Source organism: Dipodomys spectabilis, unplaced genomic scaffold (genome assembly GCF_019054845.1).
Source record: "Dipodomys spectabilis isolate Male_0828 unplaced genomic scaffold, ASM1905484v1 ptg000076l, whole genome shotgun sequence".
In the NCBI taxonomy this organism is placed as follows: Eukaryota; Metazoa; Chordata; class Mammalia; order Rodentia; family Heteromyidae; genus Dipodomys; species Dipodomys spectabilis.
In genome coordinates, this window is record NW_024870753.1 from 7,045,371 (window position 1) to 7,061,737 (window position 16,367).

At 40.6% G+C, this 16,367-nt stretch overlaps 1 protein-coding gene and 1 pseudogene across 1 annotated transcript in view; both read left to right on the plus strand.

Moving 5' to 3' along the window:
• The window catches only part of Cbl (Cbl proto-oncogene), a 58,445-nt gene that overhangs the window by 14,323 nt on the left and 27,755 nt on the right, over positions 1 to 16,367 (plus strand). Inside the window, exon 2 of the mRNA XM_042682935.1 lies at positions 4,380 to 4,627. Within this exon, the coding sequence (XP_042538869.1) occupies positions 4,380 to 4,627 (248 nt within the window). The remainder of the gene's footprint in view (positions 1 to 4,379; positions 4,628 to 16,367) is intronic.
• Positions 588 to 675, plus strand: LOC122110428 (annotated as a pseudogene).

A 16,367-nucleotide genomic window follows, 5' to 3' on the forward strand; every position in this document is an offset into this window, starting at 1 on the left:
GCACAGTTGTGTTGTAACTGGTACACGGCAGCCAAAAGTGATGCTAAAGTTACTTAATCTTTATTATTTATTTATCTTTTTTTGATGGTCTGAGATAGGAGCTCAGCCTTGAACTTGCTTGGTAGGCAAAGGAATCTCACCTAGCCATGCCCCAAGTCCTCATATAATCTAAAGATTAGATTCATGCTAAATATTTTCTTTGAAATTGGACTGATAATTCTGGATAAAGAATCATTTTTTCAAAATAGAGTTCATGTGTAAAAATTGCACAGTGAAGTTTTTAGAACGTGTTATTTAGTTCCATATTGTATTGAATGCATTTTTTCTGCAGTTGATGTGATAAATGAAAGTAATGAAATTGGTTGTGAGTTGTAAGTGGCATGGTGATGTTAATAAATGCCCATGGGTGGTATTTGAGAACTTTTATGTAGTAATTACAATTCAAGAGCCTGAATGGAGTTTTGGTAAATCAATAATGGGAGACTAGTAATTAGAAGTAACAGGCTTTATTCTTGGGAACAGTGATTAGTATGTTGCAGTTAAAAAGTATAGGTTTCTGATTTGTCTCTGAAAAACAATCACAAGATCTTTTCATTCAAAAGCTTCACTGTAAGAAGATTAGCATGGACCCTACTCAAGGATGACAGGCAAATTCGTAAAGCATCTCATATATTTTTTTTTTAAAGCTTCATTGTTGAGCTCTGGGTGTGGTGACAGCGCTTGGGATTTTAAGTTCAAGGGCAACCTGATGACATATAGAGACCATCTCAAAAAAAAAAGCAACAGCCTCACTATATTTTTGTCTTGTAAAGTATTAAACTTCAAGCTGAGATGATGGAATTTCTAAAACTTAAAGTTTTGAGAGATGTGGAAATAAGTGAGCTTCATTTCTGGAGCCACTTTCACTGCGGGTACTACAGGAGGGGCCTTTGGACATTTACTGTGGTCCTTTCCATTGTGTTGCCAGTGATCCTAAGCAAGATTTTTTTTTTATTGTGAAAATGCCATACAGAGGAGTTACAATTACATCGGCAAAGTAATGAGTACATTTCTTTTTTTTTTTTTTTTTTTTTTTAAATTCAGATTTTTTTTTCTTAATTTTTTTTTCTTTTTGCTTATGTGGTGCTGAGGAATCGAACCCAGGGCCTCAGGCATGCAAGGCAAGCGCTATACCACTGAGCCACCTTCCCAGCCCCATGAGTACAGTTTTTAATCAGGCATTGTTGCCTCCTCCTTTGTTTTCCCTTCCCATCCCTCCCCCCCCCCCCCCCCCCGTCCCCCCTGTCCCCCCCCTCCCGCAAGATTTTTTTTTTTATGGTAATAAAACTTAAAATTTTATGTGTAACTCTGCATAACAAATGTTTGTCTTCACAGCATAGTGCTTTATTCATTTTTATTATTGTGATATTTCCATATATATGCATATATGCAATGTACTCCCTACTGCTTTCCTCTTTATTTATTTATTTTTCCTGGTTCTAGGACTTGCACTCAAGGTATTGCACTATTTGGCTTACTTGCTCACAGCTGGTGTTCTACCTCTTGAGCCACAAACCACACTTCTGCTCTGCTTTTTGCTTTAGGAGTTTGACTCCTTTAGACTTTTGTCCTCTGACTGGCTCCAGACACCATCCTCCAAGTCTCAGCCTCTTGAGTAGCTAGGATTACAGGTGTGAGTCACCAGTGCCCAGCTCACTTTGCATTGTTACACCCATGGAAATGAGAAATGCTTCCAGGATAGATGAAGTCTGTCTACAGAGACAATAATATTTATTGAGAATTCATCTTGTTCAAGAATTGTGACACAAGTTAATTTTTTTTTTTTTGGTCAGCTGTGGGGCTTGAACTCTGGGCCTGGGCGCTGTCCCTCAGCTCTTCAGCTCAAGGCGAGCGCTCTACCACTTGAGCTACAGTGCCACTTCCGGTTTTCTGGTGGTTTATTGGAGATAGGAGTCTCATGGTCTCTCCTGCCCGGGCTGGCTTTGAACCGCAATCCTCAGATCTCACCCTCCTGAGTAGCTAAGATTACAGGCGTGAGCCACCAGCGCCCGGCCAGATAACGAGTACATTTCCTTTTTTTTTTTTGTCAGTCGTGGGGCTTGAACTCTGGGCCTGAGCACTGTCCCTCAGCTCTTCTGCTCAAGGCGAGCACTCTACCTCTTGAGCTACAGTGCCACTTCCTTCCCTACAGTTTTCTGAGTGGTAGAAAAGTAGTTGTATTCAAATTCAGAACAGAATTAGGCTTAAGCACTATTCTCTAGTTCTTCATTTTAAAAAAATGTAGCAATTTTCAAGCATAGTTTTATTTCTCCTTATTGTGATCATAAATACTTTCCAGATTTTTCTATTGACCTTTGAGCAGGGCAGAAGCAAAGGAAAGAATGAAGATGGAGAACTTGTTATGAATGAAGTATGTGGCAGCTGTACAGGAATGCTGTTGGTTTCCCAGAGCCTAGCATATTTCTTTTTGACATTGTTCTGAAAAGTACTGTAAACTTAACAGGCAGAAGTAAACAAAGGCAGCCATTTTTGCTACTTACAAAACTTGGAAAGAAAAATAAAATTTGCCAAATAGAGAACAGGCCTAACAGAAAATATTTTATCCTTCAGAATTTTTTTGGATGAATGGTTTTTTTTTGTTCTGTCGTGGGGCTTGAACTCTGGGCCTGGGCGCTGTCCTTAAGCTCCAGCTCAAGGCCCAGTGCTCTACCACTTGAGCCACAGCACCACTTCTGGTTATCTAGTGGTTTATTAGAGATAAGAGTTTCTCAGCTTGGCTTTGAGCCGTGATTCTCAGATCTCAGCCTCCTGAATAGGTAAGATTACAGGCGTGACCCACCAGTTCCCAGTGGGATGAATGCTTTTAAAGCTCATAGTCCATGTGCTTTGGAGGTTAACTTAGATACCATTTAAAATTCATTAAATCATAAAGGCAGTTTGTTTTAGTTTTAAATGTCAACTATTGATTTGAATTATTCACATATTATTTTGGAACTCTTTTTTTGAAGGAGGTTACAAATATCCTGTCTTGGGCTGGGAAGGTGGCTCAGTGGTAGAGCGCTTGCCTTCCATGCCTGAGGCCCTGGGTTCGATTCCTCAGCACCACATAAACAAAAAGAAAAAAAAAGCTGGAAGTGGTGCTGTGGCTCAAGTGGTAGAGTGCTAGCCTTGAGCTGAAGAGCTGAGGGACAGCGCCCAGGCCCAGCGTTCAGGCTCCACGACCGGACCCCCCCCAAAAAAAACAAACAAATAAAAAAACAAATATCCTGTCTTCAACATTTCCAGAAATGACAAACAGGAAATAAAATACTTAGTTTTTATAATTTTATATTGCTTTATCATTTGAGGAGTCTTTGATGATTAGTTATCAAATGGGAATTTTGCAGTTCTAGATAAACCTAATGATCCCATTTCTTTTTTTCTTTTTTTTTTTTGGGGGGGTCCATTGTAGGGCTTGAACTCTGGGCCTGGGCACTGTCCCTCAGCTCTTCAGCTCAAGGCTAGCGCTCTACCACAGCGCCACTTCCAGCCTTTTCTGTTTATGTGGTGCTGAGGAAATCAAACCCAGGGAGGGCCTCATGCATGCAAGGCAAGCACTCTACCACTGAGCCACCTTCCCAACCCCTAATGATCCCATTTCTGAAAGCTCTATTCTAGGAAAATGATCTGTATATAAGAATGGAATACACAGCATATAGGGAAGTCTAGCCTTTAATCTCATTTGTAAGTGGAAGGCCCTGAGTTCAAGTCCTATATTGTTTAAAATAAAAATACAGGGCTGGGAAGGTGGCTCAGTGGTAGAGCGCTTGCCTTGCATGCCTGAGGCCCTGGGTTCGATTCCTCAGCACCACATAAGCAAAAAAGAAAAAAACCGGAAGTGGCGCTGTGGCTTAAGTGGTATAGTGCTAACCTTGAGCTGAAGAGCTGAGGGACAGCGCCTGTGCCCAGAGTTCAGGCCCCACGACCAGGCCCCCCCCCAAAAATAATAATAATAAAATAAAAATATAAAAAAAGAACCCTCCCATTGACAACGAGAAATAGCGTGATAGTGAACAACTGATCATGGATTATTTTTTACATTTTCATGGACTTTTCTTCTGAAAAAGAGCACCTATTTCATGACTTTTTAAAAATAATTTACAAAGGGGAATTGGGCTGGGTGCCAGTGGCTCATGCCTGCAATACTAGCTGAGGATTGTGGTTTGAAGCCAGCCTGGGCTGGAAGTGAAGTCCTGGCTCAAAGTGGTAGAGTGCTAGCCTTGAGTGAAAATGCTCAGGGACAGCACCCAGGCTCCGATTTCAAGCCAACTGATTGACAAAAATGGGGAATTGTCCTTAAGATCCTTCAAGTAATAGCCGTTCTTTTCCATTTGTTGCAGGTGGTACGGTTGTGTCAGAACCCAAAGCTGGCGTTAAAGAATAGTCCACCTTATATCTTAGACCTGCTGCCAGATACCTACCAGCATCTCCGTACTGTCTTGTCAAGATATGAGGGGAAGATGGAAACACTTGGAGAAAATGAATATTTTAGGGTGTTCATGGAGAATTTGATGAAGAAAACTAAGCAGACCATAAGCCTCTTCAAGGAGGGCAAAGAAAGAATGTATGAGGAGAATTCCCAGCCTAGGTAATGGAGAAAAATACTACACAAATATTGATGCAGGTCTGTGCTTGCCTGGAGTTGGCTTGAGTTTTATTTTAACTGTAGTGAAAAGCTGACATGATATAAAGATGTGCTTTATATAAAAGGTTACCTTGGTGCACTGCACTGTACCATGCTTAGATGTGCTAGATTTGTTTATCTCTGAAGTGATTTATACACTCACAGAAAAGGTTGTACATAGTAGGTCCTTTGGAGAGTCTGAAGATCATGAAAGTTTTTGTGTAGATGGAGAATTTGAAAGAAGATTGCGGTTGAGAATAAATAATAGGTCAGATTTTACTATAGTAGCATATTATGTAAGTTGTAAACATTGAATAAAAGGAAAATAAGCCAATAGATTAGATGACTTTTGTTTGGTTATTTTTATTTATTTATTTATTTATTTATTTATTTTTTTGGGTCCGGTCGTGGGGCCTGAACTCTGGGCCTGGGCACTGTCCCTCAGCTCTTCAGCTCAAGGCTAGCGCTCTACCACTTGAGCCACAGCGCCACTTCTGGCTTTTTTCTTTTTGCTTATGTGGTGCTGAGGAATCGAACCCAGGGCCTCAGGCATGCAAGGCAAGCGCTCTACCACTGAGCCATCTTCCCAGCTCCTTTTTATTATTTATTATTTATTTTTTGCTGATCTCTGAGTTCTTTTTAATTAAGGTTAGAACTCTACCACTTGAAACATAGAACTACTTCGTCTTTTTTTTTCTGTGATTAATTGGAGGTAAGAGTCTTATATACTTTCTTGCCCAGGCTGGTTTTGAACCGTGATCCTCAGATCTCAGCCTCCTGAGTAGCTGGGATTACAGGCGTGAGCCACCGGCGCCCGGCTTAAAATAACTTATTTTAACTAGAGTAGGTAAAGGCAAATGTAAGATATTTAATTCATAACACCCTCCTCCATATGTATGCTAGGCATATGTTAGGCATTTAGCTACATAGTACCAATTCACAGTTTATTCCATAAACATTGGAGAGACCACCATGTGTTTTATACTAGTTAAATACTAAAAACTATAGGCTGTCCTACATGTTACTCATTTGCTTATTGTTAGTTATATACTGGGAAGAAGTTAACTGTGGATGTAATTATACTTGATTTTTTTCCAGTTGGAAATAAATATTAACTCATCTAGAACAAGTAATAAAATGCAAATTTCACTTATATATATTTATTTATATATATAATTTTTCTTTTTGGCAATTGGGCTTAAACTCATTGCCTGGGCACTGACTCTGAGCTCTTCTCAAGGCTATTGCTCTACCACTTTGAGCCACAGCTCCATTTCCGGTTTTCTGGTGTTTAATTGGAGATAAGAGTCTCATAGACTTTCCTGCCTGAGCAGGCTTTGAAACTGTGATCCTCATATCTCTGCCTCCTGAGTAGCTAGGATACAGGCATGAGCCACCAGCTCCTGGCTTCCACTAAGATTTTTTAAGTGAGTAATTTACTTTTGAGGAGTGATTTGAGTTGAGGACCAGTACCTAAATGGTGTCTGTGTAGTTGACTAATTTGGCTCACTTGGCTTACGTGTTGATAGCTTGGTGTCACTTAAATTTTTCTCCGTGTCATATGCATGTTGTCTTTACTGTAAGAAATTACTCAGATTTAGTCCATATGTATTATCAGTCTTGTCTTACTGAAAATGTTTTTTGGTGGCAAGTCGTAAAAATTTGTGACTTTTCAGGAAGATGAGGAAGGCAGATTATGAGTTCCAGGCCAGCCTGGTCTGCATAGTAAGGGGATCCTGTCTCAAACAAAATGGTTAATAGGATTTTAAAGAAAAAGATGTGTGGGGCTGGGAAGGTGGCTCAGTGGTAGAGCGCTTGCCTTGCATGCATGAGGCCCTGGGTTCGATTCCTCAGCACCACATAAGCAAAAAGAAAAAGCTGGAAGTGGCGCTGTGGCTCAAGTGGTAGAGCGCTAGCCTTGAGCTGAAGAGTTGAAGGACAGCACCCAGGCCCAGAGTTCAGGCCCCACGAGAGGACCCCCCCAAAAAAAAAGAAAAAAAAGAAAAAGATGTGTTATGAAAAGAGCTGGTGCTAACACTTAAGACACATTGCAGGCTTGAGTGCTCAGCAGGCTTAATTTTTGAGTGCTCCTGACTCTATTCTCTTGTTTTTTTTATTTTCCACCATAGCTGAATAGATAGGTCCATACCACCATACCCACTTTTACAAGATTTTCCTCTCTTGTCCCTGTGAAAGAACTAGGAAATTATTATATTCTTTTCAAGTGATTCTTTCTACAGCTTCTGGTATTTTCTTGTGATTTATGCTCATCTAAAGACTTAGAAGTTCCTTTCTGTAGACTTTTAATGTTGGCTCTTTCTGTGTACTCTCTCCTCTGTATTTTGCAGTATACATACTAGCTTCTCTGGCTTCTCCAGACTTGGAACCAGAATATTAAGTTGCCTGGGCTTCCCCACCCCCTCCCCTCAAGTCTTGGAACTGTCCAGGAGTGAAGTAAGGCAGTCATAGGACCTCTTCATTGGTTGTCCCCTCTGTAGTCACTGCCTCTATGGCTCATGTCAAGTGTCTAAAAACTGTTGTTTCATAAACTTTGTCAGCGTTTTAGTTCTTTTAGATCATGTGGGAAGATAAGTGTCTCTGTAATTTCATCTTGAATCAAAGCAGAAGTTCAGTCTAGAGCTTAGAGCATTTTCTGATTCAGATGCAATTAATATTTATCATCTCTTGCTTTGTACAAGATATATGTTCAAAACTCAGATCTAGTCTTCACTCTGTCATGCTGCATATATTAATGAAACCCTTTACTTACAGTGCCCAACACTTGGGCACTGTATATTTACTGCTGAGAAAAATAACATGGCCTTTGCCCTCTATAAGGACAATATTTTTCACTTTACAGATAGGGAAGTTGGGGGCTGGGAAGGTGGCTCAGTGTTAGAGCGCTTGCCTTGCATGCCTGAGGCCCTGGGTTCGATTCCTCAGCACCACATAAGCAAAAAGAAAAAAAAGCCAGAAGTGGGGCTGTGGCTCAAGTGGTAGAGTGCTAGCCTTGAGCTGAAGAGCTGAGGGACAGCGCCCAGGCCCAGAGTTCAGGCCCCATGACCGGACCCCCCCCCCCCCCCAAAAAAAACAAAACAAAACAGGGAAGTTGAAGCTGAATAAGTAACCTAAGTCTATGTGCCAGTGCCTTAAAAAAAAAATCTAACCTTGAAAATGTTACGACCAGAATGACTGTATTTTATTCTCTGCTATAGAAATAGACTTTTGGTAGCCATATTTTTAAAAAAGATTATTAAGTAGTGTGCAAAGTAGTTGCAGTTCCCATAAGTTGGGTTGTGAATACATCACATCTTGATCAATGTCACTCCTTCCCTTGTTCATTTCCTCTCTACCCTTCCTATCCTCAAATTAGATAGCTCAGTTTTTACATATTCTACATTGAATATAATGATTGCATTTGAGGAGGCCACATTTAAAGAATGTCATATCAAATATCAAACTAAATTGGCGAATTTGGGGCCACTCCCTTTTTATGTGTGTTGGGGTTTGAACTCAGGGCCTTGTGCTTCTTTGTCAAGCATTCTACAACTTGAGTCATGCTCCTAGCTCGATTTTGCTGTACTTATTTTTCAGATAGGGCTTTGCAATTTTGTCTGGGCCAAGTGTCTTGGACTGCCTATCCTTCCTATGGTTTCTACATAGCTGGGATCACAGTAGCTGTATCACAGTTGCACACTGCTGCTTGTTTGAGCTGGGGCTTTTCAAACTTCATGCCCTGGCTGGCCTCAAACCACAATTTCCCTTCCTCTACACCTCTGTCTTCCCAGTAGCTGGAACCACAGGTGTGAGCTATCACACCTGGCTTTTGACACAAAAATACCAGTGCAGCTTACCATCCGAGTATGTATTCACATAATAAGAGAATTTCACTCCACAGTGTTCTAGTTAGGACACAGGTTGAGTATGAATGGAGAGAGAGAGAGAATATGGAGATACTGTCCCATGCCTGCCTCTGAATAATGAGCATTAGCTTTTGTAAAACCAGAGCATTATTGAGAAGTAGGCTATGAATGTCAAGTAGAATGTGCAAAAGTTTTTTTCTAATCACTTTGCTGTAAGAGTGCCAACCTAGAGTTGGTCTACAACCATAATGCTTGTGAGGTCTACAGTTGCATTTAAATTAGAACATTTTAAAGAATGAGCTCAAAAGCTGGCTACAAGAATGTTTTTCTTGCCAGCCTGTAGCATATAAGGCCAACTGAATGCCTCCTAGAGATACATGTTATGAAAATGTTAGCAAAGCTGGCAACTTCAGAAGCATCCTGGCAACGTACTGTTTCTACTTTTTACTTTTATTTGCTATGTATTGAATTTGAAATTTCTTCAGAAAACTCAAATCCTACATGCTAAGTTCGTTAAGGAAATGAAGAGCTTCAGTTAGCATTTTGTTCCTCTTTCTTTAAGCCCTCCCCTGCCCCTTTTACATGCAAAACACTCAACAGCTTGCTGTCTAATAGAACACATCTATGGTTGAAATTCAAGTTCAAGTATTTGGAGTTAATGCCTCCTAACTTGAATTGTTCTTATTTTTATATTTGTTCTGATTATTTACATTTTAAATAGTTCATTATTTTCTTTTGTCTGTGAAGTTGGAACCGATAATAGTGCTCCTTTTTCTCCTCTAACTTCAGTGCTGTGAGTGTGGTTAAGCCCATCATTTAGGAAAGAAAATCTTCCATTGTTTCTCTGAACAGTGGCCTCATTTCCCTTGATATGAACCTTTGACCTATATATGGCCGAACAGTGTTTTTTTCTTCTAGATCAAGGTTTTATATATTATTTTCCTTGCAGACCCATATTGACAAAGCCTCTTCATAGCAAAGTTTTTTAGTCTGGTTTCACTTAATGGTGCACTTACATATCAGAAAATATGTGTGGTGTTGTGTGATGGATTGAATGTGTACAGAAATATGATGCGGTGCGGGATTGTGGAGCTGGATTGCCTAGATTTATCTACTCTATTTACTATTTGTATGACCTTAAACAAGGTGCTTTTTTCCCCTTTTTGGTAGTATTGAGATTTAAATTCAGGACCATGCTCTTGCTAGGCTGTTGCTCTACCAATTGAGCCATGCTCCCAGCTCCTTCATTTAGCTCAGATTTCTCATTTTAAAGTATTTTCATATTGTAACTGTTAATCATTTAATGTAAATATAAAATTACATTGTATCCCATAAGCATATACAATTAAATAAAATTTAGATTGGAGATGTTACTCCAGCTCATGGCTTTAATAGCCAAGAGTGAAAAAGGTAAGCAAGAACAGTGAGAGGCTCTGAGTTCAAGCTGCAGTGCTAGCAGTAAACAAATAAGACAAGTGAACGAATTCCACACTTTTAACCCTAGTTACTCAGGAGGTTGAGACTAGAGGACCATGATTCGAAGCCAGATCAGGCAGAAGGTTTCTGAGACATCTCAAAGTATCCAGCAAAGAGCTGGGCTGGCAGTATGCCTCAAGAGGTGTAAAGTACCAGGTCAAGTAAGCCAAGTGACACCCTGAGTTCATACTCTAGTATTGTCCCCCAAAGTGCTTTTTTTAGAAAAATTTTTTCATAGGATTGTTTTAAAATTAATAAATTAGTAATTAGAAAGCATTTAATAGAGTGATTGATTCAGAGAGAGTAGGAGATAAATCTTTGATTAAAGGAAAATTAGATGCCAGGTTTTGTGGCTCTTACCTGCAATCTTAGCTACTCAGGAGGCTGAGACCTGAGGATCATGATTCGAAGCTAGCTCAGCCAGAAAAGTCAATGACACTTTTATCCCTTATTAACCACTGAAAAAGTCGGAAGTGGAGCTGTGTCAACTGGTAGAGCTCTAGCCTTCAGCAAAAGAAGCTCAGGGACAGTGCCCAGGCCCGGGAGTTCAGGCCCCAGGACCGGCAAAAAACAAGAACAGAGAAAATTAGAAGCCGAATATGTATGGCTCATGCCTGTAATTGTAGCTACTTGGGGCTGAGATTGTTGGGATCATGGTTCAGGACAGTGTAAAAGTTTGTGAAAGTTTGTGAGACCCCTTTTCAGCTGTAAGGAAGAATATACCTATGAAAAAGTGTTTTCCAAGAGCTTCACAGTGGAGCCAAGCATGAGAAACATTAGTCAGATGATCAAGATAGACTCTTCAATGATGTCAGGTAGTTAGCATGTGATGAAGGGCACTTTGACCTCTTCCCATGAACTGATAACTACCCCGGTGAATACACGAGATGACAAATACATTTGGTAGGGATAGGAGGGGATTGTTGGAGACTCAGTGGGTTGCTACCTTCCCATTTCCTTGGTTAGTTTTATATCCCCTTAAGCTTTATAGTTAACGGTGACTCAGTTAACTAAATGTTCTGGAAGATAAATGGTAGCTATTATTATGTACTGGGGGGTGTGGCTTCAAAAGCTGGATCATGAGTATGCATTAAATATACTTAAGTTCTTAGTATAAAAGGTCATTGATATTTTTAGTTTTATTGACTGAGTAGCTCAACGGTTATTTGAGACAGGGTCTTGCTATGCAGCTCAGGCCATCCTCAAACTTCATGTAGTTTCCAGGATTGACTTGCTCTGGAGATCCCTCTGCCTTGGCCTCCAGTGCTGGGATTACAGGCGTGTACCATCAAGCCTTTTTTCTTAAAAACAGCTTTAGCAGATAAGAGTTAAACAGCACTTCACTGACTTCCTGTGAAATTCTGTTGAAAGAAGTTCCCTTGTATCTATTTTTAAAGCTGGTTACTATGACCAGAGGATGCTGCTGCTACTGAGTTATAAATGTCTTTTTAATATGTTCTCACTCAGTTCTGTGGATGATGCTGGTATTTGTATATGGTTTTTGGCATTTAGCAAATATGAAGAGCAGCACCTAACACTGAAATTGTGTTAGAAAATAAAATACTTCAGAAAACACTAGTTACTTCACCTTTAAGCATCATCACCTAAATATATTTTCAGTTCACATTAACTAAATGGCAAGGAAGGGGTAATACTGTAACCTCATTATGAGCATACAACTCTAAAGTGGTACAATATTTTTGTTTGTTGACCATTGTGTTAAAACTGTTAAGTCACATTGAAATTTTCTCATTGGAAAACAGAATCTTAAGTCTACAAATGCAATTAAAGTGATTTATTTTCTCCAAATTATTGGAGGTCTTCTTCAGTGTCGTGGAAATTTTCAGTTATGCAGATTCTTTTGTTTTTGAGAGGTAGCCTAGGCTGGCCTCAAACTCAAGATCCTCCTCTCTTGTCTCCTAAAGTGCTGGAACTGGAAGTGGCGCTGTAGCTCAAGTGGTAGAGCGCTCGCCTTGAGCTGAAGAGCTAAGGGACAGCGCCCAGGCCCAGAGTTCAAGCCCCACGATCGACAAAAAAAAAAAAAAAAGTGCTGGGACTATAAGCTTGCACCAGCATGCCTAACTAATAGCCTAGATTTTGAAAAATTTTTTATAACCACTGTATGCAGAATTACAGTTAACTAAATTGCTGCTTTTAAAAGGAAAGTTCTTTTGCTTTTCTTTGTAAAAATAAAATAAACCTCTTTTGAACTTTTGAACCATTTTCATATGAGCCTTACATGATCTTTGATGTTCTGTTATGTCTGCAAAAATGAAAAATTTTGAATCAGCTATTTCACACATTCTGAGATTGAGCAAGTATCTAGTGTACATACCAAAATTTTAGCCTAACAGATTAACTTTATTTTTCTGACTTCAGATCCAACTATATTTAAATAACATAAAAGCAAATTTAGCCGGGCGCTGGTGGCTCAGGCCTGTAATCCTAGCTACTCAGGAGGCTGAGATCTGAGGTTCGAGGTTCAAAGCCAGCCCGGGCAGGAGAGACTGTGAGACTCCTATCTCCAATAAACCACCAGAAATGGGAAGTGGCGCTGTGGCTCAAGTGGTAGAGCGCTAGCCTTGAGCTGAAGAGCTGAGGGACAGTGCCCAAGCCCAGAGTTCAAGGCCCGTGACCAACCAAAAAAAAAAAAAAAAGCAAGTTTATTTAAATTCATGACAGGCAAGAAGAAAATACACTTTAAAAACGACAGTTTTTCACAATGCAATCTCCCCTTATATAACGTGTACTAATTTAAAAAAAGAAAAAAATGAACAATTTCTGGACATAGCTTCTGGTTCTGGGTCATGTAAAGATGAGCACTAGCTTTCTCATGTCTTTTCCCTTTAATCATCTTAAGAAAGAGGACTGCTAAAGTTCAGGTTTGCTTCCCAGTTTTTTTTGGGTTTTTTTTGGTTAGTTGTGGGGCTTGAACTCTAGGCCTTCAGCTCAAGGCTAGGGCTCTACCACTTGAGCTACAGCACCACTTCCTCCCAGTTTTTTTTTTTTAATAGTACTGAGATTTGAATTCAGGATCTTGTGCTTGCTAGACAGGTGCTCTACTACTTGAGCCATTTACCCTGACCTAACCCTGTGTCCTCCTCCTTTCCGTGAGTGCGTGTGTGCGTGCGTGTGTTTTGCTAGTCCTGCTGCTGCTTGCTTTTCTTTCTTTCTTTCTCTCTCTCTCTGTTTCTTTCTTTCATTCTTTCTTTCTGTCCTGGGGCTTGAACTCTGGGTCTGGGCACTGGCCCTGAGCTTTTTTCACTCACGGCTTGTGCTCTACCACATTGAGCCACAGAGCCACTTCTGGTTTTTTGATGGTTTATTGGAGATAAGAGTCTCACGGACTTTGCTGCCCGGGCTGGCTTTGAACCACTATTCTCAGATCTCAGCCTGCTGAGTAGCTAGGATTACAGGCGTGAGCCACCTTCTCCGGTCCCTGAGCTTCTTTTGCTCAAGGCTAGGTCTCTACCACTTGAACCACAGTGTCGCTTCTGGCCTTTTCTGTTTTTATGGTACTAAGGAATCCAGGGCTTTATGCAAGTAAGGCAAGCACTCTACCACTAAGCCACATTCCCAGCCCATGTTTTTTGTTTTTTCCTTCCTAGTTTCAAATCAGTGGTTTAGTATAAGCCCATATTGTTTCATAGATGCAGTGAAATCTTTGAGAGTGATTTGCTTTGGCTTCCTCATGTCACATATCTGATACAATGGAGGCCACAGAGGTATAAGGTAATTGCAGGAACTCAATAAGCGAGTAGATCAGGAAATACATTTTAGAAATCTAGTTGTCTTGTGGGGTGGTGCCCTAGGGAGTCATGCATGCTAAGCAAGGGCTCCACCTGCAGTAGACATTTAAGCATCTTGACTGTTCTCTTAAATATGTTTAGACACGCTTGGAGAGAATAAGCTGACCCTGCTTTGTTGAATGGATACTTCATTATTATCAAAATGAAATTTTAAAAAATATAGCCCTACCGGGCGCCGGTGGCTCATGCCTGTAATCCTAGCTACTCAGGAGGCTGAGATCTGAGGATCATGGTTCAAAGCCAGCCCGGGCAGGAAAGTCCATGAGACTCTTATCTCCAATAAACCACCAGAAGACTGGAAGTGGCGTTATAGCTCAAGTGGTAGAGCGCTAGCCTTGAGCTGAAGAGCTGAGGGACAGCGTTCAAGCCCCACAACCAACAAAAAAATAATAATAATAAATAAATAAAAATAATAAAAATAAAAAATATATATGGATAGCCCTGATGGAGAAAATCTGAGTGAATATATTACTATATTAGATTAATTGTTTTGTAAGTCATCAAGCTACTTTTTTGAAGAACACTGCAATTCATTCTCTTAGTATTCATTCCTCAGCCATCTTTTTCTTCTTGAAATTTGTTATAGGTACATCTTAAGGGATGAAGCATTCTCATTAACACAGAAATTTCAGAACTTAAGCCGTAATAAATGCATTTTTTCGTAGAAGAGGCTCATTTGTGTTCTAATACTATGTTCTTCCATATTTCCTTTTTCTGTGAAAAACATGCCAAAGTATAGATAATTTTTTTAGTATCTTAAGTAGTAAGTAAATACACTTGTCAAAATTATTTTGAGAGATTTTCTGTTTTTTTTTTTTTTTTTTTTGTAAAAATACTGTACAGAGGGGTTACAATTACATGGGCAAGGTAATGAGTACATTTCTTATCAAGCATTATTGCCTCCTCCTTTGTTTCTCCTTCACATCTTCTCCGCCCCTCCAGAGATTTTCTGTTTATCTCATTCATATATTGCTACTTTTCAACTACTGTCTGACTTGAAATACTGACTGTGATTCCTGTCAAGATAGGTTTACGTTTTTAGTTTTGAAATGAAACCAGGAATTACAATTGCCAGTTGAATTTTAGTATACCTGTGTATTGGCATGTCAACCTCAGGTTTTTTTGTGTGTGCTTGTGCTGGTCCTGGGGCTTGAACTCAGGGCCTGGGCATTGCCCCTGAGCTGCTTTTTCTCAAGGTTAGTGCTCTACCACTTGAGCCATAGCACCACTTCAGGCTTTTTTCTGAGTAGTTTATTGAAGATACCAGGCTGGCTTTGAATTGCCGTCCTTAGATCTCAGCCTCCTGAGTAGCTAGGATTATAGACGAGCTACTAGCTCCTGGCCCAACTTCAGTTTTTTATTAGATGAGAGTATACCCAGAAATAATAGTAATACTATAGGCTTGAGGTACTAGTATTGGCTTTTAGAATAAGACTTGAACTGGGCACCAGAGGCTCACGCCTGTAATCGTAGCTACTCAGCAGGTTGAGATCTGAGGATTACGGTTCAAAGCCAGCCCAGGCAGGAAAGTCCATGAGACTCTTATCTCCAATAAACCACCAGAAAAATGGAAGTGGCATTGTGGCTTAAGAGGTAGAGCACTAGCCTTGAACTGAAGAGCTCAGGGACAGCGCCCAGGCCCAGCCCAGAGTTCAAGCCCCACGACAAAAAAAAAAAGATTAAAAAAGAAAAGGAGGGGCTGGGAAGGTAGCTCAGCAGTAGAGTGCATGCCTTGCAAGCATGAGGCCCTGGGTTTGATTCCTCAGCACCACATAAACAGAAAAAGCCGGAAGTGGCGCTGTGGCCCCAGTGGTAGAGCACTAGCCTTGAGCTGAAGAGCTGAGGGACAGCACCCAGACCCAGAGTTCAGGCCCCATGACCGGCAAAAAAAAAAAAAAGAAAAGGACTTGGCGTAGACACTGATTTTAATAATCCTTAAGAAAAAATTACACTGCATACGGGGCTGGGAAGGTGGCTTAGTGGTAGAGTGCTTGCCTTGCATGCTCGAGGCCCTGGGTTCGATTCCTCAGCACCACATAAGCAAAAAGAAAAAAGCCAGAAGTGGCGCTGTGGCTCAAGTGGTAGAGTGCTAGCCATGAGCTGAAGAGCTGAGGGACAGCGCCCAGGCCCAGAGTTCAGGCCCCACGACCGGACCAAAAAAAAAAATTATACTGCATATAGGGAAGCCATGAGAAAAAGAGGAAGATGGAAGCAAGAGAGTTAGATGAAGTAACTTAGATGTACGTGGTTAGCATTAAAGGAAGTCCCTCCAACATTATACAGAAAAACAACAACAACAACTCTACTATTGGCTGCTACTGAAATTCAGGAACAGAAAACTTTCTGCACAACATTTACAAAAATTGAAGTTTTGGGGCTGGGAAGGTGGCTCAGTGGAAGAGCGCTTGCCTTGCATGCATGAGGCCCTGGGTTTGATTCCTCAGCACCACATAAGCAGAAAAAGCCAGAAGTGGTGCTGTGGCTCTAGTGGTAGAGAGCTAGCTGAGTGACAGTGCCCAGGCCCCAAGACCGACCCCCCCCCCCAAAAAAAAAAAA